The sequence below is a fragment of the Pieris rapae genome, chromosome 14 (genome assembly GCF_905147795.1).
Source record: "Pieris rapae chromosome 14, ilPieRapa1.1, whole genome shotgun sequence".
NCBI lineage: Eukaryota > Metazoa > Arthropoda > Insecta > Lepidoptera > Pieridae > Pieris > Pieris rapae.
Window position 1 is genome coordinate 7,625,494 of NC_059522.1, and position 23,441 is coordinate 7,648,934.

Here is a 23,441-nt window from a genome sequence, read left to right on the forward strand (position 1 = left end):
AAATGTGTGTCTAAGCGCGGCGGTAACACTTATTAACAGGTGAGGTTCCTGCTTTCACCCGGGCATAACACGTCCAAATAACTAACAATGGCGATTTGGATGACGAACTTCTTGACCTGAGCCACCGTATCCATCGGGCCTGTCTGTGCAATCCTTCAGTTAGTATTGTCTTTTATTAACATAACTTTTACACATTTAAATAAAAACACTTCGTTAACGGATTGCAGTTATGTATTATTGTAAACTTATAATTATTTTAACATAATTTTAAATTTAACCGTTAAATTTAAAATTATGTTGTTGGTGTGAAGTGTTTTTCTTCAAACCCTTCCTAATAGGTAAGAGAATCGTTTCTCAACCATTTTTATATCGCGACCCAAGAAAAGCCAAAAACAGTCTTGCGACGACGTCTTCGTGTTCGTTCTCACATTATATTTAATAAACGAATCTTTTGTACCTATATGTAGTTTGTATTTATTATTTTTATAACAGACTGCGATCCACTTTTAAAACAAACTCGAACCAAGGGTCGCAACCGCTTCAGAAACGGTGGGTTAGAGGAAGAAATAACATAAAGAAAGAAAGAAAGAACTTTATTGGACACAAAATACATCGTTCCTACACAGAAGTTACAGTTCTCAAAATTATCTCCGTAAAACATTTGTATATTTTTTGTTGGACGGATCAGAGTGATCGCCTTTTTTAGAGATCGGATGTATTGAAGCGGTCTTCCAACACTTTGGAACAGTGCCGAGCGACTACAGGTACCAGAAAAGGCGCTTTAAGACCGGAACCAACTCAGGAGCACAATTGGAGGAATTCCATCCGGCCCGCTCGACTTATGAATGTCCAAGGAAAATAGTGCTTTGACAGCATGTTGCCGGAATGAAAATCACACCGCGGATGGCGGAGGTGATCTGCCTCGGTCATCCAAAGTCGAGTTGGACGCGAAGAGACAGCAGACAGAAAAGGTCGGCCTTCTCCTTCGCACTGTAGGCCAGCGAGTCATACTCCCTGTGCAGTGGTAAAATGGCGGGCTGACAAAAATTCCTTTGGACAGCTTTGGCGAGAGACCAGAAGGCTCGAGTCCCCGAAGGGACTTGGGCCAATCTCTCGCCAATTCTAGCAATGTGCTCTTAGATTGCCTTAGTGATTTCCCGTTTGAAGAACCTGGAACCGTATAAAAACCTTACCGCGTAACATTGGTCATACAAATATGTTAGGCAGATGAATCTCATCAATTTCATGGTAGAAGCTCTACCGAGTTTCAACCATGGATTGTGAGGATTGTGAAATATCAGTGTTAATCTGAAGCTAGGGTTGGAAGTAATAACACAATAGTTGTATAAACAATTTAATGATTATATAAATTATAACAATATATCACCATTCTTTTATGAAGCTAAACTATAAATACCCCATCAACCCACATGGGGTAGATTAATTAATTTTTAAATCATAATACAAACCAGCAAGGCAATTAACTTTATAGCCAATAACTTTCAGGTTAATAAAAAAAGATAATAAACCATATTTTACCAAATACATACCATATTCTGGGTTTTATGGACAAATGTCTTTGTGGTAGCCTTAGCACAAACTATATCTTTGAACATATGATCTGTTCATACAATTATACTTTTCAAGACTAATTTTGGTAACAAAGTTAATAAATCAATTTTGCTATATAAAAACGTATTAATAATTTTCTATTACAATTGAATTTACGTATTGCTGGTTCCTGACACATATTTTAAATCACTCACAATAAGTCATAACACATCTTTTTAAATTGGTGAAATAACTAAATAAAAGTTCGTCAATTTTTTTCCTGTCGGCTAAAGACAACTGGACGGATGATTTTTAAGAATCGTTGCCTTTTGTGTTTACAGTCTTAGATTAAAATCTAATAAAATCATAACATTACTCATTATAGTAAAGTTTTCATGTTTATGAACTTCTTTAACTTAACAAATATATATAAGGTATAAAATGTTATCAGATTTATTTCATTTTACAAATTTAATTTACTTTAATGTGACTCTTAGCTATATAGCTTTTTAAACATGTAGAATAAATATATTTGGTACAATACATTAACTTGACTTCAATTTCGCGAGCTGCGCCATAATGTCCTTGTCTGCATCTGTAGTTGATTCGCCAACTTTATTTCTAGATACAGATGGTGCATTCGCCATCTGCAAAAAATTGTAGGGATTTTTTTTATAATTAAGAAGATATCAGATTAAAACTATTAGATTACAGATATAAAAACCTTAAGAAATACGCTCTCTTGTACTTCAATTAGTTATAGTAAGAAATTATAGAAATTATTATTAATAATTATTTTATTAAAATTATTTTATGAAAAATATTGTATATGTAAATATACTGCACTTTCCTAATAAACAACAAAATTTAGCTTTAGTCTTTAGTTTATTTAACAAATTATATGATCATAGTTTTCTTACTTTCAAAGAAGTGTAAATAAAAAATACATATCAAAACATTTAACAATACATACCTTGCCACTGACTTCAATACCAATCTCATCAAGAACTTGGTTGATGATTCCTTCGGTTTCTTCCTCATCGTCTGATTCATTCATTATATCATCCAAAGTTTCTGATACTAAAAAAACAAAACATATTTTAACAAACAGTTTTACATTTACACTTTAATAAAAAAATCTATACACTAAAATTCCTATTAAACTGAACTATATGTTTCATAGAAGAGTAATAACTTAACATGACTTACTCATTTCATCAGTCATTTCCATTTTAGCATTGGCATGCTTGAAAGCTTCCATATTTTTGGCAATTTGTTGTGGATTCATTATCTTATTCATACTTCCCATAGTTTTAGCAGTTGTTCCCATAGCACCAGCAATTGCAACATTTGCACCCATAGCTTTATTGTGAATTTGTACACTGGATATCTGAAAATATAAAAAATATATATTTAGAATAAGGAAAAGAAATACTTTAGATAGTATTTATCTTATTGTTAAAAAGCCTCTGTATATAAATAAGTGTTATGCCATAGTTTTTTTATGCACATAATGGAAATGCATTTATGCTATGTCACAAAACAGAGGGTTTAATTAGAACTCAACGCATTTCAGTCCCTCTGCATGTGACAGAACTGGGTGAGCAATACTCACTGAAATCTACCTCAGTCACTACCAACAATAACCAAAGAGGTATGCAGCGGCCCTAGGCCCACGAGAGAAAGTTGTATAACTGAGAGCAACAGAAACCTGATAAAAATAATTCAATAGGATACAGGCAAATAAGGGCTTAGAGGACTATGATAATAATTTATAAATTATGGAAGTTAAAGAAAATTAAAGTGTTTCCCAAAGTTCATATTATGTAAAGAAACCTAATCTTGTAAATTCAATGCAAACCAGTAAAATTAATAACAAATAAGTATATAATTTGCTTCAACTTTATTAATTTATATAAATACATACCTTGCTATTAGCTGAATATATCCTAGTCTTTTGATTTCTCAATTGTACTAGTTGTTTCGCTAAAATTTTGCAACCAGCATTATTACCTTCCTTAGCCATTTTCTTTATTTCCATTTCCTGAAAAAATAGTAATAAAGTTAGTGTATAGAATGGATTGAAATGGAATAGTAGTTTATGTTTATTAATGGATGTACTGGATGAATTTAAATCGCTATGATATATTAGTGTTATTATTTGATTCATTATCAGGGGGTGCTGAAACTAGAAATAACCAACATTGTTGTTGAGTTGAAAAAATTGAGCACATAATATAATGTGTCATAGTATTGTTTATGAATGTAGTATTCTCACCAATTTTTTCTCTTCCCTTTCCAGAGCAACTTTATCTCTTTCCAGATCTCTGCTTGCCTTCCTAAGTTCACGATCATTTTCCCTCTGTTGTTCTGAAAATGTTTTGTGTTCATTGTTTTGAGGTAAGACTATTGTTTGGTAATCTGACAATTTAGGTTACTACTTATGAATTATTTACCTTTTATTGTTGGTGGTTTCTTAAAGAAATTCATGTTTTTTTAATACTAAATTTGTTTGACAACTGAATATGTATAACTTCAGATTTTTCTGGCAGACATTCGATATAATTATTTAAAACAATAAGCAGTTTCTTGATATAAACAAAATGTATGTTTAAGTTTTACTTATTATTTGAATGATTCATTTGGGTAATCACAAATTAATCACTTAACACTTTCCACTTATCAAAAATCAAAATATAATACCACCAGATCAAGGTTTAACAAGACTTTAGACTACTGACGAATGACAATCGCACCAAACCAATTATACCTAATCTGTTGAAAACTGACACCTTACGAATAGCCTATTGTCTTACGCCCAAACCCAATAACCTCAATCCATGTTTGACCATCTGAGATAGATCTTAATCCAAATGTTGTAAAAAGGGTGCCAATAACTAATCGACGGATTGTAATAGCTATCTGTCGCTACAAGCTATCCATGGTAGGTCGGATCGGTATCTGTGGATAAGCTTTTGTGAGAAAATGACAGTTAAACTGTGCCAATATCCTATCCTAATTTTGTTCAAGTTGTTTGACATGTGAAACAATTTGCATCAGTGATGTCGATGTTAGGAAAACATCGATATTGACATCGATGTCATAATCGAAAACCGAAAATCGATATTGGATAACATTGATTTGACGTTCGAAAGTCACATTTAGAACTTAGAATTTGAGGAAAAGAGTCTTAACAGGCATTGAGAAAATCATTATAATTTGAACCAAAATCATTAACCCCATCCTATAATACTTTATTACTTTATTATAGTATATTTTACTTTATTACTTTATATAGTTTAATATAATAATTAGTTTATTATTACTTATTTTAGTAGCATTTTTGATATTTAAAGAAGTATGACAAGGGGATATTCTTTTAATTTTGGTTCGTGTGCAATGCTTATACTTTATCTAAATTTTCCTGGATGGATATAAATAATTGTAAATATGTATTGTATTGTTTTATAGTGATAAATAAAAAACAAAATTCTATATACAGTAAAACATTTATTCCGAAAAAGTCGAAAAATAAATTCAGTCACTTCATTTTTATTAGGATTTGGCGTCAACGATTTTAATTTTCTAAAACAAACATAAAAGGACAGACACGGAGAAGACAAACTACAATCGTATATTTAAAAATTAACCTATTATGGAGATGCGATGGAAATAAATTAAATCTAATATATGAAAAATGTCAATGGCTAAAAAGGATTTAAACGGCTTTATTACGGGAGTTGGACGGATATTTATTAAATAATTGCCTGTACTCAGAGTCTTTTAAATAATCTAATGATAGATTAAAATTGATAAAAAATTATTAACAATTCATTAAAATTTGACTAATATAAATATACTAACGCGTTGATTATTTTTTAATAAATAAATAAAAAGCTTTAAATTTAACTGTTTAATGGACGACTCTGAGTACTGATCAAAAATGAAATCACCAGGACCAATTGGGAGTGAATGTTCCGAAATTCCATACATCGGGTAAACCTTCGTGGGGATCATTTTCAAAATCACTTTGGGACCATTGGAAAGGTTTTATAACGTCTTTATTAAGAATTTTTAGGTTTTCCTCTTCCTCCTCTTGACGCCTTTGCTTAACCAAGTTCCTTATTTCAATGCCGTTAAGGACTGACACGTCATCAAACTTGTCAGTGTATATGGAGGCGATGTTTCCCTTGTTGACGGGTAATAGAGTGCTATTTGGTTCGGTGAAGGGTGGACCGGATATGGCGATGAATTCTAATGTACCGTTCTTAGTGTTACCTGCAATAAAATTATTTATTAATTTAACATATAAATCTTTTTCGATTTTGGTGGAAGTTGGTGTTATAAAATCTTGTCTATAACAATTTGACTCGATAAGGTTAACTTCCAATATGGATTCAATATTACATTCGCTGGTATTGAAAGAAATGTATGAAAATTGGCTGAAAAACCTGACTACCGAAATCGGTATACCACATATACCCATCGCTGTCAGAAGTAAGAGAGTACCGACTTATCAAAACTCAAAAAGAAGTATCTTTTGTGCTAGTGCTAGAAATATATTCATAGGCATTAATTAATTAGAATATGACGATAAAACAAAATGTTTTCATAAATCCCAGAATTTACGATTAAATTTTGAACCTTTATAGAAAAATACTTTACCAGTAACAACTTTCGTATCAATGATTCCATACGATTGCTTGAAAAAGTCCCCTCGGACTCCGGGCACAGAATATCCAAACTCGTAAAGACATTTCTCGTCACAATTGTCACTTTGAGATGTAATATTGTTCAATCGCATCAATTTCAGAATACTTTCTAAAGATGTAGCGTTTTTGAACCCTTGTTGGAAGATAAGTGCTCTGTGTGACTCTGATTCTGAGAACATGTTCCCGTGGAGTTCTTCCATCTTTGATAGTTGTGTTGTTTCTGCGATGTCCTGAAGACAATTACATATAATTTTTTAACACATTAAAAAATTGTCTATTCGAACGTTATATGCTTCCTCTAGTCTTTTTATTTTTTATTAAATTTATACAAAGTTTTAAGTGCTTTTTAGCAAACGTGGTTAAACTGTGTTATCAATACTACAGGTAACTTTTTGATATTATGATTAGAATTTAATGAGGGTGCGCCATTTATGACAGATTTTACCTATGAACAGAATAAAATGGAAGTGTTCTGCATGTAAGTCTAAAAAGAAAACAACGCTCTCGACGACCAACTCACCTACCCTTAGTTCGGCTTCGCCCTTGAACGTGGACACGGAGGTGTTAACTAAATATATGGACTCAAAGTTTGCGAACTTAAGTCAACAGTGGCGCGATGATCTCAACTCGGCAATCTTAGAGGTTTCGCGAACATTTCGGAATGATATAATTGCCTTAGAAAATCGCATAAACACATGCGAAGAAAGAGTTGCTCAAGTGGAATCAGCGGCAGTGACAAACTCCTCTTCCCTGCCGTCCAACCTCATAGAAGAAAATGCGTCACTACGTCACGAGCTTGAAACCTTGAGTAACAGGCTCGACAACTTCGATCAAGCCTCTAGAAACTGCAATGTCGAGATTCAAAATGTGCCCGAAATTAAAGGTGAAAACCTTATGCAGCTCTCTCTTACACTAAGCAACATTTTAAACGTCGAATTAAAAGACTCAGACATAAAAACTGTTCACCGCGTTAAGCCAGGAGTACCTACGGGTCGCCCGAGAAATATTATACTGCAGTTGACAACTCGCAGAAAACGTGATGATTTTATCGCTGCTGCACGTGTGCGTGGCTCTCTAACAGTTGATAAATTGCTGGTTGGATCTGTGGCTGCCTCTGGCAACAATCGATTCTACGTCAATGAACACCTTACCTTGAAAAACAAAATACTCTTTAGTAAGGTCAGGCAACTTGCAAGGGAAAGAGGGTATAAGTATGTTTGGATAAAAAACTGTTGTATTTTTGTTAGAAAAACTGATGAAGCTAAAGCCATCCAAGTGCGATCCAGTGATGATCTAGCCAAATTAATATGACTATATTCCCCTATTTACATTTTGTATATTTTTTGTATTGTGTTCGAGTGTTCTATATGTTTAGTTGGTATCTTGCTCTTTTTTTGTTCTTTTATTGCGGTGCGGAGTGCGAAACTGGATTTTTTTATAATCTTCATTTTCTTCCTTCATATTTTTGAGTATGGGTAATGGCTCTTAATGCCTTATCAATTTACTATCAGAACTGTGGAGGCATAAAGAGTAAAATAAATAAACTCAAAAATAGTATTCTTCTTAGCAACTTTGATATTATTGTTTTGGTAGAGACTTGGTTAGTGGATTCTGTCTTTGATGGAGAGTTGCACTCGTGCGGTTATGATATATTTCGACGGGACAGAAACCTCCAGCTCTCTCATAAAAAGAGTGGCGGCGGTGTCTTGGTCATGGTGAAAAGAGGAATTAAATCTATCAGATTGACTGAGTTTGAGGCCCCGGATTTGGAGGAAATATACATTCACCTGCCATCTCACGCTCGTCTCCTCCTCAATGCTTGTTACTTTCCCCCCGTAACTCATACCTCTGCATACATAAAATTCTTTCAAAAACTGCATGACATACACGCTAGTGCTCGATTTTCTAATTACATAATTACAGGTGACTTTAATTTACCTCATCTCATCTGGTCATCCTCTCCAGATACCCTACTACAATCTGCAAATACTGAGACATCAAAATTATTGTTGCATACTATATCTTTTATGAATTTAAAACAAATTAATGTAGTCTACAATAACAATGCGCGGCTCTTAGACCTAGTCCTAACAACACTTCCTGGGCGTGTTGATTGCTCTGATGATCCGTTGCTTAATCCTGTTCCTCATCATCCGCCTTTAGATATACTTAGCACTGTTGATAGGTCAACTGTCATGAAATCAATTATTTTCAATCAAAGAAATTTCTTTAATGCAGATTATGACTCAATAAATACTGCTATTGATGGGGTAGATTGGGTGACACTACTAGCCTCGCCCCATTCTAATGATGCTGTTGCCATCTTTTACTCAAAAATAAATGAAATTATTGCTACTAGCGTGCCATTCTCTAGACCTAAATCCCGTAAGCATCCAGTTTGGTTTAGCAGAGGGCTGATAAGAGCTCTTAATCGTAAGAAGAAACTTTGGTGTCGTTGGAAGACCTACAAAAACTTGCTCGACTATCAAGAATTTTCTTTATTAAGGGCGCGCGTTAAGGGTCTTATGAAACTCTGCTATAATCGTTACATACAAGGAATTGAACTATCGTTAAAAACAAATATCAAATATTTTTGGAAGTACACGTCTACGCTAAAACAGACTAACTTAGGATACCCTAAACTAATAAAATATGGCAGTATTTCATCTGACGACCCTAAACAAATAGTTGAGCTATTTTCAAACTATTTTCAGTCAGTATTTGATTCTCAAACTGACTTAGGTGGAGGCACTATGTACACCGTTGATGAGAGCCTTTCCAGTAACTCTCAGATCCTTCTGAATAATTTATTTTTCGACAAAGATGAAATCAGCAAAGAATTATTTTTGCTTGATCCAAATAAAGGTCCTGGTCCAGATCAAATTAGACCAGTTTTTCTTAAGCGTACATATCGGTCATTATGTGCCCCTTTACAGATTATTTTCAATAAGTGTATGTCCAGTGGCACATTCCCTGACTGCTGGAAATTATCTTACATAACGCCTATCTTTAAGGGTGGTGAAAGGAGCGATGTCGAAAATTACCGACCGATTTCAATACTCTCTGCAATCCCTAAAGTTCTGGAAAGATTAGTTCACCAACGCATTTATTCCAGTCTAAGGCATGTTATTATAGACCAACAGCACGGATTTGCAGCTGGTAAATCTACTCTCTCAAACCTCCTTGTTTTCAGTAATTATATTTTTAACGGTTTAGATAATAACCACCAGATAGACACAATCTACACAGACTTTCAGAAGGCATTTGATAAAGTTGACCATATGATGCTTTTACAAAAGCTGTCTTTTAATAGTATTAAGGGCAATCTTTTAAGATGGTTTACAGCATACCTGCATAATCGTGTTCAATCGGTGGTTATAAATGGGTTTACTTCTTCTCAAATAGTAGTGACATCCGGCGTCCCCCAGGGCTCCATTCTTGGGCCGTTGCTCTTTTCCTTATATATTAATGACATATCCAAATGTTTCTTACACTGCAATTACTTGCTCTACGCAGACGATTTAAAGTTATACAGAAAGGTAGTTACACTTTCTGACGTGAAACTTATCCAGGAGGATCTCGATAGGCTTGATGACTACTGCCAAATAAACAAATTATTCTTGAAATATAGTAAGTGTCAGCATATCGTGTTTACAAGAAAAACACATAACACAATCACCGCCAACTTCACCCTTGGAAACCATGCCCTCGAACGTGTGCGGTCTGTAAGAGATCTTGGTGTCCTTTTTGACTCCAAATTAACCCTAGATAAGCACATAGGCTTAATTATTAATAAAGCCTACCGCATGTTAGGTTTCATAACACGAGTCACCAGACCCTTCAAAGACAAAACCACATACATCCACCTTTATAGGACGCTCGTGCAATCCCAGTTGGAGTACGCCTGTCCAATCTGGAATCCGCATTACGCTATATATGTCGCACAACTGGAGGCTGTACAAAAGAAATTTTTACGCATTTTAAATTATCGGATGAATAGTGGTAGGGCTAATTACAAGGAACTTTTAATAAGATATAAATTACCTTCTCTGAGTACTAGGCGTAATCTAATAGATTGTGTCACAGTGAGAAAAATATGCGTAAATGAAATAAGTTGTTCAGATCTTCTTGAACTCATACCATTTAATGTTCCTGCCAGGTCTCTACGCTTACATAGAACTTTTAATTTTCAGACTCCCAGAACCAACATTGGGTTCCGCGAGCCTCTTCACAGGATGTGTTCTTCCTTAGATTCAATCAAAAACATTGACCCTTTTTCGCACTCCACTACTGCTTTGTTTAAGAATAAAATAAAGCAACTCTTAATGTCTTAACTTTATATTACTATTAGTGTGTTGTTGTCATGTATTATTTTGTGTATCATATATAAGTGTAACCTGATGTGGATGCATCCCGTGTGTTTGTATTTGTTATATTTTTGACTTTGTTTTTATTAAGGATGTCTCTGTTTGGTTTCCCAATAAATAAATAAATAAATAGATAATAAATTCGGATTCAACCAAAAACTAAAAATTAAATCAAAATACATAACTTACTTTAAAATGCGGCAACCCATACGTAGCCAAGTACGTCCTCTCTAAGAGCGCGTCAGAGAGATCAGCGGAATGCGTGCGTCCCGGAACTTGTTCGATTAACCAGACGAGTCCCTTCGTGTGTCCTTTACCGGGTCGGTGTAGGACTATGTGCCTTGTGTCACTGTCAATTATACAAGTCACTTTAAATCCATGTTTACTTTATTGCACAGAGTAAAATTTAAAAAAGAAAAATAAGTAATTTGATTTTTATAAATGTCATATATTTCAGAAAAGATTGTAACATATACCTACCCTATATGTAACATTATATATATATATTATGTGGTGAACTTTAATAAATAAATAACCAAGAGTTTATTGAACTACAACTGTGATTCCTACCCTTATTAAATAATTTATGCAAGGAATACGAAAAACTTATTAATATTTTTTTCAAAGTCGGTGTACATCCGAATAATTTATCTCGATCATTCAGATCTATCCACAGTAGAATTATGCTTAAACATACAAATAAATGGTTATCTGTAAAGTTGGTTTACGGACGATACTTTATCGTGAGTCCTAACACAACATTTATGAAATGAATGCATACTTAAATCTTTGAGTGGAAGAGAGACGGTTATGACGACGGTTCTCTTTGCGCACGTACTCTAATGTAAAGAACGCAAACCTTTACCAATTTCATTAAAATATGTCGAGTCAAGAATCTTTACAGTTTAAATGAAAGTAATTCTTACTTGCTAACAATCTCTGTGACGACCTCCGTTTGACCTTGGTGCTCTATGGGTTCTTGTCTATGCAAATTGTCAAATCTATCGTGGTCAACGACGAGCCACTGTTTGCAGCCAGTGCCTGAGTTGCTGGAAGCCAGCATATGACTCCAGGAACTGACATTTCTTGCTAGGTGATTTGCTGCGGATACCCGAGGGCCAAGAGGCAACTGTAATAAGATTAATATAATTATTTTTATTACATAACTGTTTTTGAATAGAATAAGTAATAGAGTTGTTTTACGTTAACATAGATAAGCGTATATATTTTGATTACGCCAAATATTTTCCAATATAAAGGACACCTATTATAATTGTTTTTTTTATAATAAAGTTATAAAAATGACGCTATAAAAGATCTTTAAATATAATCATTTCATATTTTAATAGTCAAGATTTATTAATATATTTATATCAAGGCATTTTGTTTGTAACATGTTTTTGTATGTTCACGAATGTATAAATATTTTTGGTAAATAAGTTTTATTTTATAAAACAAATCACCTGGTACGCCTGAACTCATCAATCTTATCTAAAAAGTTTAAATTAAAGTATAGCACTCTTTTGAGTTAAAACACTGCGCGGCACTGTGTTACGCTTGAGTTACACACAATTACCTGTATATGGCAACAATTTCACATCCCAACCAATCTATGTCTATGTGTGCATTCTTTTATTTGTATCTATTTATGTCTATGTGTGCATTTAACACTCGCTCGCAAGGTACATGAAAACATCATGAGGTAAATAACAAATAAACAAATGATTACGAAACAGATACAGAAATCTTTAAAAGGGCTTTTAATTACCCATCAAAGTATGCAATATCACGCAACAGGAAACAATACAACAACTCACTTGTTCTGTAATGTTAACATCCTTCCACAGCTTGTTATTGTAATTCTTTATCGTCGTACCAGCGATTGATAATCTGTGGTCCATCCCCTTAATCACGTAGAACTCATCCTGGCTGGTAATAGATCCTGGGTAGCTTGAGAAGTCTATGGTCAAACCGGCTTTGTTGTCTTTGGTCATACTTTGATAGTTTAACTTGTACCTCTTCATTATTCGTGTCATTGATGAATAACTGCAACAATTAAATTTTAGTATTATTATTTTGTTTATTTAAAAGTTTTTGAATAATTTGAATTTTTATAAACTTCAATAAATAAATAGTTTAATGATACAAGGAAATATGACGTCACATATATTACAAACATACACATTAATTATATTAGAATAAACAAATTTGAAACTAGCCTATTAAGTATTAGTTACAGTTAAATAAAAATTATCTACGATTTTTTAAATATTTATTAGTTCAACTACACTGACACTCTCAATGTCAGAGGAATCGCGAGTGCGTTGCCTGACTTTTAAGAATTGGTTCGCTCTTTTTACTTTTAATACTTAAAAGATTTCTTAAGATTAAGGGTATTTATTACCTTCCAGCCGCATTTTGTGCTATAAAAAGTTTCTTGACGGTTTCATCTTCAGTATCATTGGTTATTCTTATAAAAGCACTGGATAAGCCAGGCAGCTTATTGATGTTTGGTTCTTCTAGTGTTATATTGAGTTTTTGTTGAATTTCCGCAACTTCTGACACCGAGTTCAACCAGTAAAGATCCGATATATCTGTTTCATATTCATTTTGATTCCTCTCGACGCCGTGCTTCCACCCAGTGAAGACGCCCCTAATTTGTGTGTAATATAATGATACCTGGGGAAACAGTTTCATAATGAAAAGCTATTTATAAATATATTTTTACAAGGCTAATAAGATAATAATTTCCAGGCCAATATTGCAGCGATGTCTCATCCCTTGAGAGAGTTTATTACCTAAATGCTGGCCATTTAGGTAATAAAGATTTGATTCAAGGGCGAATCCATGTATCTATGTGAGAAAGTAAGGTATTGCTTTAAACACAAAATATCTTTATTCATATACGTCAACAGAAAAGGTGTTAAATAATTCTTAATTTACATTTACTACCAGTTCGCAAGTCAAAGTCGTAGAGCGGGCAAGAAGTGGCAAGAAACTATCCGCCACTCTTTTTTATCGCCAAGTTTTGAGTCATATTTGTCTGAACTGAAGCAAATCATTATGAAATGTATTAAAGAAAAGCTGTGTAAAAAGGCTTACTATAAAGTTAGCGATTATCTAGTAGATAAAGGGCCTGGGACTAGTGCTGGGCAGGCTACTTCTAATTAATTTGCTATTTTTGTTTTAAATATTGTAGAATTGTCTGAAGATTTGCTTTTTTCTTTAAAAAAGTACCGAGAGTATTTTATCCCGGCTTTTTCTCTCGGTCAACTCCCTCTGCCTTCTTTGCCGATGAGTAGGGATGCCAACAGGCTCGAATTTAATGACGTGGAATAAGTGATACCATGATGTTATTATGTTCCAAAATAAACGTATTTAATTTTATTTAAGTCATTAAATACTTACATGATGCCAGTATGGATCTATAGCAGCTCGATCTGCAGCATAACTTTTCCAGATGTTAGCAGACTTGTCCAAGGCATCTCTTAGCTTATCACACTGCTTCTCTATTGGTCGGTCCTCACATTTTGCACGAATGGTGTTCTCCAGGTGGACATGGATAGAGTACCAGGTCAACGCACCTTCTACAATGCCTGCTGCATATGCTTGGATCTCGTCAGGGTACGAACCGTTGGTTTCCACTTCGAGTAGGGACCAACTGTAAGTGAGTAGAAACAAGATGTATACGTAACATTCGGTTGAACACTTGAGAATAAGATAAATTCAGACAGCTGCAGACAGCACGAACGAATTTTTTTTTCAAATAAATGCAGAATATCACTGAGCTTAGGAGGCAGTTATTCACAAAAGTTGTTTTCTAAGTAACAGGAGGTAATCAGGCACCAGATGAGTCGGTGTCAAATGATATGGACACTCACATTGCTAGAAAGCTCAGTAGGCTGACACCTTTTAAGAATTGGGACGCTCTTTTTTTGAATGTGGTCTGAAGCTAAAGTATAGATAACTGTAAATCCGTTAAATAGTTTTGGATCTATGTATGATTCATATATACGAAAAAGGAGAGGACATCCACCTGAGAAGATGAAATTAAAGAAAGGGATTGGAAAAAGAAGTGAACATGAGTGACAGATGAAAGAATTTGGAGGCCTTCACACCGTCTGGCTACTTATACTAAATATAATAGCATATACTTAATGTAATCCTTATTATAGTGGATTTATTTTCATCTTTACATTTGTGAACCTATCAGATTTGACACAATTTCTCTTAAACATGACGGTCTATACTTTCTCCATCGCAAGGGTTAAGTATTATTACACAATATGTCCTTTGGCCCATGGGCCCACCCGATATTTCATTAATGAATAAAAATATCTAACCATGACAACTTATCATATTGTTTTATGGTAAGCCGATTTTCTTTAAATTCATAAACACTTACCCAGTACTATCGATTTCGGGCCTAAAATATGCTCGGGCCACTCCTCTAGGTATATTATTTAAATCGTTACTTTGCCCCCAAAATTCTATGCTGTATCCGGTTTTCTCTGAATAAAACACAGTAGCTGTGTAGTTGCCATCTTCTTGTATTCTGTAATAAGATTTAAATTGTATTTGAACAGTATATTCATTAGTTAAGATAGAAATCTCAATATTAAATTGCGCTGACCAAATCCTTACAGCGTCCATAATAATTAATAATTACCACGAGCGTCGGACGATACGGTATAAGATGCAAATATTACGATAGTTCTTTATCTTATATCCAAACTTACTATTAATTTAAAAAAAAACATTTAGTTTATTTGTTTGCCTCAAAAAATATTAACCTTTATTATAAGGAACAATTAAAAACATCTCTAAACATGAATACGATTTAAATCATGATAATTTTTATATTAAAAACATTTCCTATTATTATTCCCAGCTTTTTTCCTAATTTCGACTGAATATTATGTAAAAAAGACTTTTAGGTAATTATTAAACTTTGAACCTTTTTGTGGTTTTAATTGTAACATGTATTCCATCTTTGGCTATATTTTCAGTTTATTTGTTTGTAATTATATAATTTATGTTGGCTGTAGGATTATGAAATAAATAAATTATTAGAAAATAATTCATGGCAATGATTACATTGACTCTTGTGACGTATACTACCTACTTAAGTAATTTAGTACATATAAACACGATAAAGTTTTGGGTAAACATATACACAGTACATTGTCAACATCCGTTTTGTATAAAACATTCCTTTTTAATTGAAATTTCTAACTTATTTACGGAAATGTACGTAAGAAGTACAATCAATGGTGTATCTATATAAACATCTATGACTCGTTATTATTATATATCTAGTAAGTTATAAGTCTGTTATAATTATGCTCACCTCTCAATTTGTCCAGCAAAGAGCGCCAATATCGCGAGGATTCCAAGAAATCCAAGAATATAAGAACTAATTTTGGTTTGCAGCCAGGAGGCGCCAACCACTTTCAGTATTGCCATTACTAATATATATATTATAAAATAAAGAAGATATTAAGAAATTTAATAATAATGAAGTGACAGTTGGTGTAAATGACTTTCTCCAGTGGGAGAGCGACCATTAAAGATGTTATAGCGCGTTTTCAGATTTCGTCTCTCCACAAATTTTATGCGGCACCCGCATTTGCTATTGTTGCGATGTATTTTGTGTTTTTACACACTAATCTACTTTTCCTTTAAACCCTGAAACAAACGAAAATTCATATTATTCCTGGGAATTCGTCCTTATTGTCTTTTATGGGAGAAAGTAGTTTTTCTTAATTCTTCCAAGTAGTTCTGCGCTTTGATAAAATTAAGTTTAGCTTTTTTGTATATTGTTTATTCCATACAATTCATGCCTATCAAACTACAATGCATGTCGTAGCTTAATTAACCGTTCAATTTACAGCTAGTCTTTTATCCGTTTAACTAACGGCTTGAAAGATATTCAGCCGTAGCATTTGTTACAACATGTAATTGACTGCCTGACGAATGCTTAGGGCCATTCGTATGATTGTTTCATTATTTTACAGAAATAAAAACGATGATAGATATGGCATTAATAATATTTCATTAAATTGCTTGAGTCAAATTCACATTATTATTGTCACTTCCATTGTAATTGTTGTTTTTCATGACACGTTGGAAAACGTCATCGAAGTTGGGGTTTGCTGACGCCATATTGACAGTTTTAAGAGTTTCGTTGTGAGTTTGGGGCTGGCAGAAAGTGGAATTAAATTTAAATTAAGAGTCAATCGTCTCGGCAAGTAATGAAACGTCATCGATTCAAGTCAAAGCGTAGCTGTTTGATCAACTGGCTGAAAATCTTTTAGGCCGCTAGTTAACGTCTAGGCTGTTAATAAAACCGCTAATTTATCTAGTTGGCTGCCACATATATATGTACATTTAAATCATTACATTAAAGTCAGACAGATCTGAAATCTACAAAGAAACGTAAATTACGTACTGAAGTTCAAAACAGTAAATAAATAATAATCACACACAATCTTCAATGCACTGATCACTTATAAAGCCACTTTCATATTTATTTCACTAAATAATATAATATAATTCTATTAGTTTTATTCGCAAATAATAAAGCGATGTTTTGTTCGTGATTTCTTGCAAGACTAAATAAGTCCCGGTAGGATGACATCTTATCATAGAACCAATAAAAGATACTCTAATGTTTAAGATTTGTGTTCTGTTTTATCTTTACCCATGTCACAATACATGATGCTTCAACGCGATTAAATATTGTAAATATTGAAGGTATATTGAACTTGAATCATTAGCGGAAGAACAATTTCATTGTAATGTCTTCTGTTGATAAACAGGCCGGGCAGTACAAAAAATACAATATTATATGGCAATGCATTTCTTAGGATTAATTATTAACGATTTCTAAGGAGTCATTACATTTTCTTGTGGTTTTCTGAAGACGTAGTTGGCGAGAGGCGATTTCTCTAACGAAACAATATGTAAATTTAAAGAATTATTGAAATAACTAAATATTTTTAGCAACATTTTTTTCTATTTAATTATATAAAAAAAAAACAAAATTATATATACATACCTACTTTACAATCTTTTTGAACAACTACATTTTATGAACTGCGCACTGATGTTATGTAACACGGCCAGCCTAGACCAGGCGTTACAATATATGAACTATTTGCCAAGACAAAAGCCCATAACTGATATCAAATTATGCACGTGGAATGGATCGACGATCCCAAGTTTAAAGGGATCTTCATAATCAACGCAACAATTTAACGTTATTTTACGAAATATTGTGTTTCTTTAAAATACTTTGTCATGGTAATTTAAAGATTTATTTTATTGAAAAAATTATATTAAATTGTACCTAAATATTTATGAGTTTATTTAAGTTTCATATGCCAATATGTATAATGTGCAGTTTGTATGTTAGCTTTCGTGCTTTTGACAGTGGGTTTGATTTTCGGCGGCGGAGCAATCAATACTTTGGATATGTAGATGTAATTTGAACTGGAATGCCTATAAATATATATGTATATGAAACATACTCAGTGTTTCATATACATATATATATTCCCCATATACATACATATATACTCTCTGACCCATTCGATATTAACGGGATAAGTAACTTAAAGATAATTAAATTAAAACCAAGTAAAGCCGCATGAAATATATTAGTGCAAGATTCTTATCTAGATTTTCAGGAAGTTTCAGTTTCACAAGATGTGCTAACTGATAGTCGATTTACAGCTTCCGTGTTTAATAGTGCTACTGTGAAGGACATAATTCCACGAGAGATCGTAGCTAGCCTCTTTGATCTTGGGAGATTGTTTTAGTAAGATTATACATGCGATTTCAACCGCGCATTCTTGTTTTTTTTTTAATTTTTCATATAATACTCCAGCCGGTTTTATAGTACAACATTTTTCCGTCTCAAATTGGAACATCATTATTATAATTTATTTTTCAGTTTGATTATAGTTTATTTGAAATAATTTCTCTAATCGATTTGAGGAACTTCATATGTTTTTTGTTATAAAATCCCAAAAGAACTATTTTAACGTACAACGTGAATTCAGCCATTAAATCAAGAACATTCAGCCGCATTAAATCTATGAGCCTGGCTTTACACAGAGTTCGAAAGAGTTTAGAAAATATTAAAAACACTAATATTTTTCTTTGCCGACTATTATTATTTATGCTTGCAATGAATGTTGTTACTAAAAAATAAGAATGTGCTATCTTAAGCCTGTTTTTGTTTCAAAAGCACGTTATATCCTTGCATTTCGACCAAGAAAAATGGACTAATGATGTAATAGAGTGGTATCCGAGGAACGGGAAAAGAAAACGATGAGGTCAAATTAAAAGATGGGAGGACGATCTACCAAAAGGATGGAGAATGTCTGCCAAGGATAGAGAGACATGGAAACAATTGGGGGAGGCCTGTGTTGACGGACCTGACCAAGGCGGTTAAGAATAAATTATTGTTTTTGCTATGTAATTAGATTTCGGAATATTACTGTTTGATAAGAATAGCATTTAAGCTAAATGGTCAGCGAATAAAGGGCTTTTATTATTATTATATCCTTGCATTACAATTTAGGAACATACGATAATATGAAGTAATACGCTACGAATGGTATTGTTTTGATAAACACCATAATTTAATATTCCTGGTATGATTCTATAACTCTTGGTACTTCGCCAAGTGATGCATTATTGGTATAAAATTTTAAAAGCTACTTACATTTGATTCACGAGTTTACGCATTTATTTTAAGATGTGTTTTCCATCGTGAGTAATAATATTATTTTGAGCCTACATAAAAATGATATTAAACTATCGTTATAATATACCTCTAATCTAATATTTAATCTGCCATTAAGTACTAACATGATGGCTGATAACCACAAACATTAAATAAAGAAATGTTTATCTCGATTGATATGTCATTTGTATTGAAACGGGAAGTAATAACATTTTCGTTCTTCTATAGTACATAGTTGCACGAGTTTATAAATATTCCTATTAAATCGTGTTCTATCGTTTTTCTGTAATGATAACGAATACGTAACAAAGGAAACACATTGTAATCTTCAAGGTTTTATGTTCTACCCCTACTTGCACCTCATACCAATATTATTTAGAAGGTAAACATTAAATATAATATATATTTGGACTATTTATAATGTAATATTAGGTTCCTTTAATCTAACAGCTCAGTTCCTTAATTACACCAATATTCATTACTACGGCGAAATAAACCTTCATTTTACACCCAAGAAATGTGGCACACTACCCTAACCAAAAGGTGTATTAAATAAGAAAATTCTATTAAACGCAGAACTTCCCGTTAAAAAAGACACGTATGAGGCCCCAACATGAAGCCCACGACAAATTAAAAGCCGCCCGCGATATCCAAAATCAGATTAGGGTAAAAACCGCTTTCACCGAGAAAGTACTGTCCTTCAGGCGGTTGACAACCCTGCGGTGGTCCAAACCGTATTCCGAGTCTCGCAAGAGATGCCCTTGCGCTAGCCGCAGGAAAACACCCATTCTACGCTACGCCAAAACTGACCGAGCTGAGTTGTAAAGGCTCTTAAGAACAACAGCGAGGTTTCATTCGAAAATTAAACGCAGAAGATTGAAATATATCGCTTATTGATGACGCTCCTATTTCTGCTCTGTCTACGTAAAAAATAATCCTCAGGGCTGAGCCGCATACTTATTGAAACCAGACGGGACTTACAGTTGGCCTACTACATACTGGAAGTCTTGAGGGGTGTAGTGTGCAACCCGATTGTACTCTAAGAACTGGGTACCTATGGGATATATGCGACGACGAAGGCCTAGGTTATTTGCCATACCAAGGGCAAGAACCAGTCTGTTGCACTGATCCCCATTATCCAGGACGTTTCGCCTACTGAATGCTGTCTTCGACACTATCGATATATTTGTTTGTTCGCAGAAAGAATTAACAGTAGCGATATTGTATATATTATGTGTTTTATTTTATATATATACTTTATTATATTTTAATAAATGTTTCTCGACATTATCGTATTGGCATTTGCTGTAAGGATAATGTAAGTAATTTCTGTAATAAATAAATACTTGAAATGTTCAATTTAAAAAGTGTGGGTAATTAAAAATCAAGTGTCAATTGTATTATCACACGTGTATATCAACATCCCTAGATACAGTAATTGGAGGCCTTTAGTATTAGCGCCATGGTAACTAGGTCATAGATCATATTTCAGACGCCGTCAACATGATATGTCATGAGATATTATAATCTTCACTTTTTAATCCAATTCAACAATAAACATAATTGTCATAACTTTCTCAAATTAATATAATTCTTGGATGTACTGAAGATATTATTTTAACATATTTTCAAAAAGTTTTTATAGATTGACGTTTTTTTATACTTAAGATTTTTTTAATTTTCGTCTATATAATTAAATTAATTAAGTTTTTCCGCATGATGTTTGGATGAAACTTTCAAGAAAATCGGGTTACTGTAAATTCCCATCATGCGAGCGATATTGAAAAAGTTTCGAAGAAAAAAATCTCTAAATGAAATGAAGAAAAAAACAATAGATGAAATGACGATTGACAATGACGTCTGACAGTTTCGTCCACATTTTACCAACGTTATAGACAAGAATTACTTTTTGGCATTACTAATTTTTAATTTTTGCGGTCAATATTTGTTAGTAAAAAATGTACAAATTCATCAAATTTGATGAATACTGATGTTTGTTATAATTTGAACATACATAGGAAAACATTGAACATATTATTGATTGAATAATAAGTTAAAAAAACAGAATGAATAAGGCGTAATGGAAAAAAGGAATCTTAAATAAATTGATAAAATAGTGGATAACCATACACTACAACAAAAGTTTTATAGAATTGGCTAATTGATGTGGATTTCTATCATATAAATCCACATTAATTTGCCAATCTACAAGATTTTGCGATAGACATAATATGTGACTTGTATGGACTGGAATAACTTTTTGAAGTTATACTTCTTTTGGCGCGTTAGGAAAAATAATGAAAGTAAGTTTTTATGATGCGCGCGCACAACGTCTCAAAAAAACCGACACCGGAAAGAAGGATAAAATTTTTGAAAAGACTTTTATCTTGTTACGCCAAAGAAGTATAACTTCTAACGCGTGTATATAAATACACACACGTTCTTTAGTCTATGCTTTAACTACTAAATAAATGACATTAAATGTCTTACCCAGATGAAAGCACACTTATCAAAAATACCATAAACACAATCTATAACTGTTTACAAATATTGCACATTTAATTAATTGCAAAATATTGTCTTTTTCGAAAAAAAATACACTGTATGAAATTTACACTTATTTCTCGAGACGAAACACAGGATTGTATGTATAACGATGGAAAGGTAGGCACCTCAAGCGTGCCGCAAGCATAAAGCGGTTTTTCAAGAATTATGTGAAAAATTAATTGAAACGTTGGTATAAAATAGCAACACTGAGCACAAATTTGATGGACCGTGTTCCGTATTCTCTGTAGAAGGTATTCAAGACGTCCGCAAAGCATGTAATCGTTACTGAAATAAATCAAATTCTAACAGATATTACTTTTACGAATTTTATGATGATGCTCACATACAAATATTTTTAACGGGCGTATCTGATATTGATTTTCTCACTCAAATATAAATAAAATAATTTTCATAAACAACTATTTCCGTTTGTAGAATTCCAGAAATCTGTTTTATTCAATCATAAATCAAAATACGAAATCTGTACGGATACGGTACAAGGTAATAAGTTTGTGAGTTTGTGTGTACAAAGAATAGAACTTCTAGAAATGATTTTCATGTTTTTTTTAGTGTAGTGATAATGCTTAAGCTACAGAGATATACGAATATTTGATTGGAACAAAAGCTGTGTATTGAGATCGAAGTATAGAGTCAAGTAATTAAATTTGTGTCATTTTTTATTTTCCTCATAATAATACTACATAATAACCAACATCTGTATTCATATACAGGCAAAATCAAATGGTAGAAGCTTGCTAGAAGGCTCGCAAATGCATTGCCGGGATTAAAGAATTGGTACACTTATTTCTTGAGGGACCCTAAGTCGAATTGGTTCAGAAATCCTAAATATAACGATAATATTAATATGTAAACACAAACAAACAGTTAACAATTATTATAAAAAAGATAAAATTTCTAAGAAAAATTTATCTGATGATTTTTACTATCAGGTTTCGTGCTGAAACTATTATTTTTGTAATGTTAGGGGCAACCAAAATACACGTTGTAATGATAAAATAGGTATTTAATTGTTCATAAGTTCTTTAGTAAATTTGTGTCATAATATGAAGATATACGATATATATCAAATAAATAAAAAAATACTATCCAAACTTACACTTATTTAAAAGCCAAAGATAAAAAGATTAAAAAGTTAAAGTTAAACTAATATATATTTAGCTATGAAGTAGCAGTCAATAGCTAAGATTTGCTACATCTGTTTAAATTCATAATTATTCCATTTCTGACGAGACGCAAAATATTATTACTGATTATATTAATTTAGACTACGTTAAATACATAGTAAATACTGCGAAATCCACATAACACATCACCAAATAGAATTCATAGCAACAGTGATAAAATGAAAAATATCAAAATTACATATTAACAGATTACATAATGGCTTATGTTTTAAATAATATGCATTAAAGTATTTAGATAATAACGTCACAATATGCAAATATATGAAAAATAATTGCAATCGCAACAACAATTTTACCTACTTTG

General features: G+C 32.9%; 2 protein-coding genes across 4 annotated transcripts in view; both read right to left on the reverse strand.

Moving 5' to 3' along the window:
- Nucleotides 1-1,340: 1,340 nt before the first annotated feature.
- LOC111001901 (charged multivesicular body protein 2b) lies at nucleotides 1,341-4,274 on the reverse strand. The gene is made up of 6 exons (XM_022271964.2): nucleotides 4,008-4,274; nucleotides 3,830-3,921; nucleotides 3,479-3,595; nucleotides 2,761-2,941; nucleotides 2,525-2,631; nucleotides 1,341-2,198 (listed from the first exon to the last, which is right to left on the reverse strand). The coding sequence occupies exons 1-6, from the start codon at nucleotides 4,039-4,041 to the stop codon at nucleotides 2,097-2,099; spliced, it is 633 nt and encodes a 210-aa protein (XP_022127656.2). The 5' UTR covers nucleotides 4,042-4,274; the 3' UTR covers nucleotides 1,341-2,096.
- Nucleotides 4,275-5,041: 767 nt separating this feature from the next.
- Nucleotides 5,042-23,441, reverse strand: part of LOC111001893 (putative phospholipase B-like lamina ancestor) — a 33,616-nt gene continuing 15,216 nt past the window's right edge. The window contains exons 1-10 of one of the 3 annotated variants that reach the window (XM_045631229.1): nucleotides 17,691-17,709; nucleotides 15,981-16,318; nucleotides 15,036-15,185; nucleotides 14,039-14,291; nucleotides 13,035-13,309; nucleotides 12,448-12,676; nucleotides 11,557-11,759; nucleotides 10,820-10,979; nucleotides 6,217-6,493; nucleotides 5,042-5,829 (exon numbers count right to left, since the gene is read on the reverse strand). In XM_045631229.1, the coding sequence (XP_045487185.1) occupies nucleotides 5,501-5,829; nucleotides 6,217-6,493; nucleotides 10,820-10,979; nucleotides 11,557-11,759; nucleotides 12,448-12,676; nucleotides 13,035-13,309; nucleotides 14,039-14,291; nucleotides 15,036-15,185; nucleotides 15,981-16,096 (1,992 nt within the window). In that variant the 5' untranslated portion in view covers nucleotides 16,097-16,318; nucleotides 17,691-17,709 and the 3' untranslated portion in view covers nucleotides 5,042-5,500. Of the gene's footprint in view, nucleotides 5,830-6,216; nucleotides 6,494-10,819; nucleotides 10,980-11,556; nucleotides 11,760-12,447; nucleotides 12,677-13,034; nucleotides 13,310-14,038; nucleotides 14,292-15,035; nucleotides 15,186-15,980; nucleotides 16,319-17,081; nucleotides 17,101-17,690; nucleotides 17,710-23,441 lie in introns of those variants that run through there. The other 2 variants (XM_045631230.1, XM_045631228.1) reach the window with 2 other exon arrangements.

Excerpts from the sequence above, each read along its gene's own strand:
- LOC111001901 (XM_022271964.2), bottom strand. The coding sequence starts at position 4,041 with ATGAATTTCTTTAAGAAACCACCAACAATAAAAG. Across the intron at positions 3,922-4,007 it reads GAAACCACCAACAATAAAAG|AACAACAGAGGGAAAATGAT; the intron begins GTAAATAATTCA and ends AAACATTTTCAG. Across the intron at positions 3,596-3,829 it reads AAAGGGAAGAGAAAAAATTG|GAAATGGAAATAAAGAAAAT; the intron begins GTGAGAATACTA and ends CTATTTTTTCAG.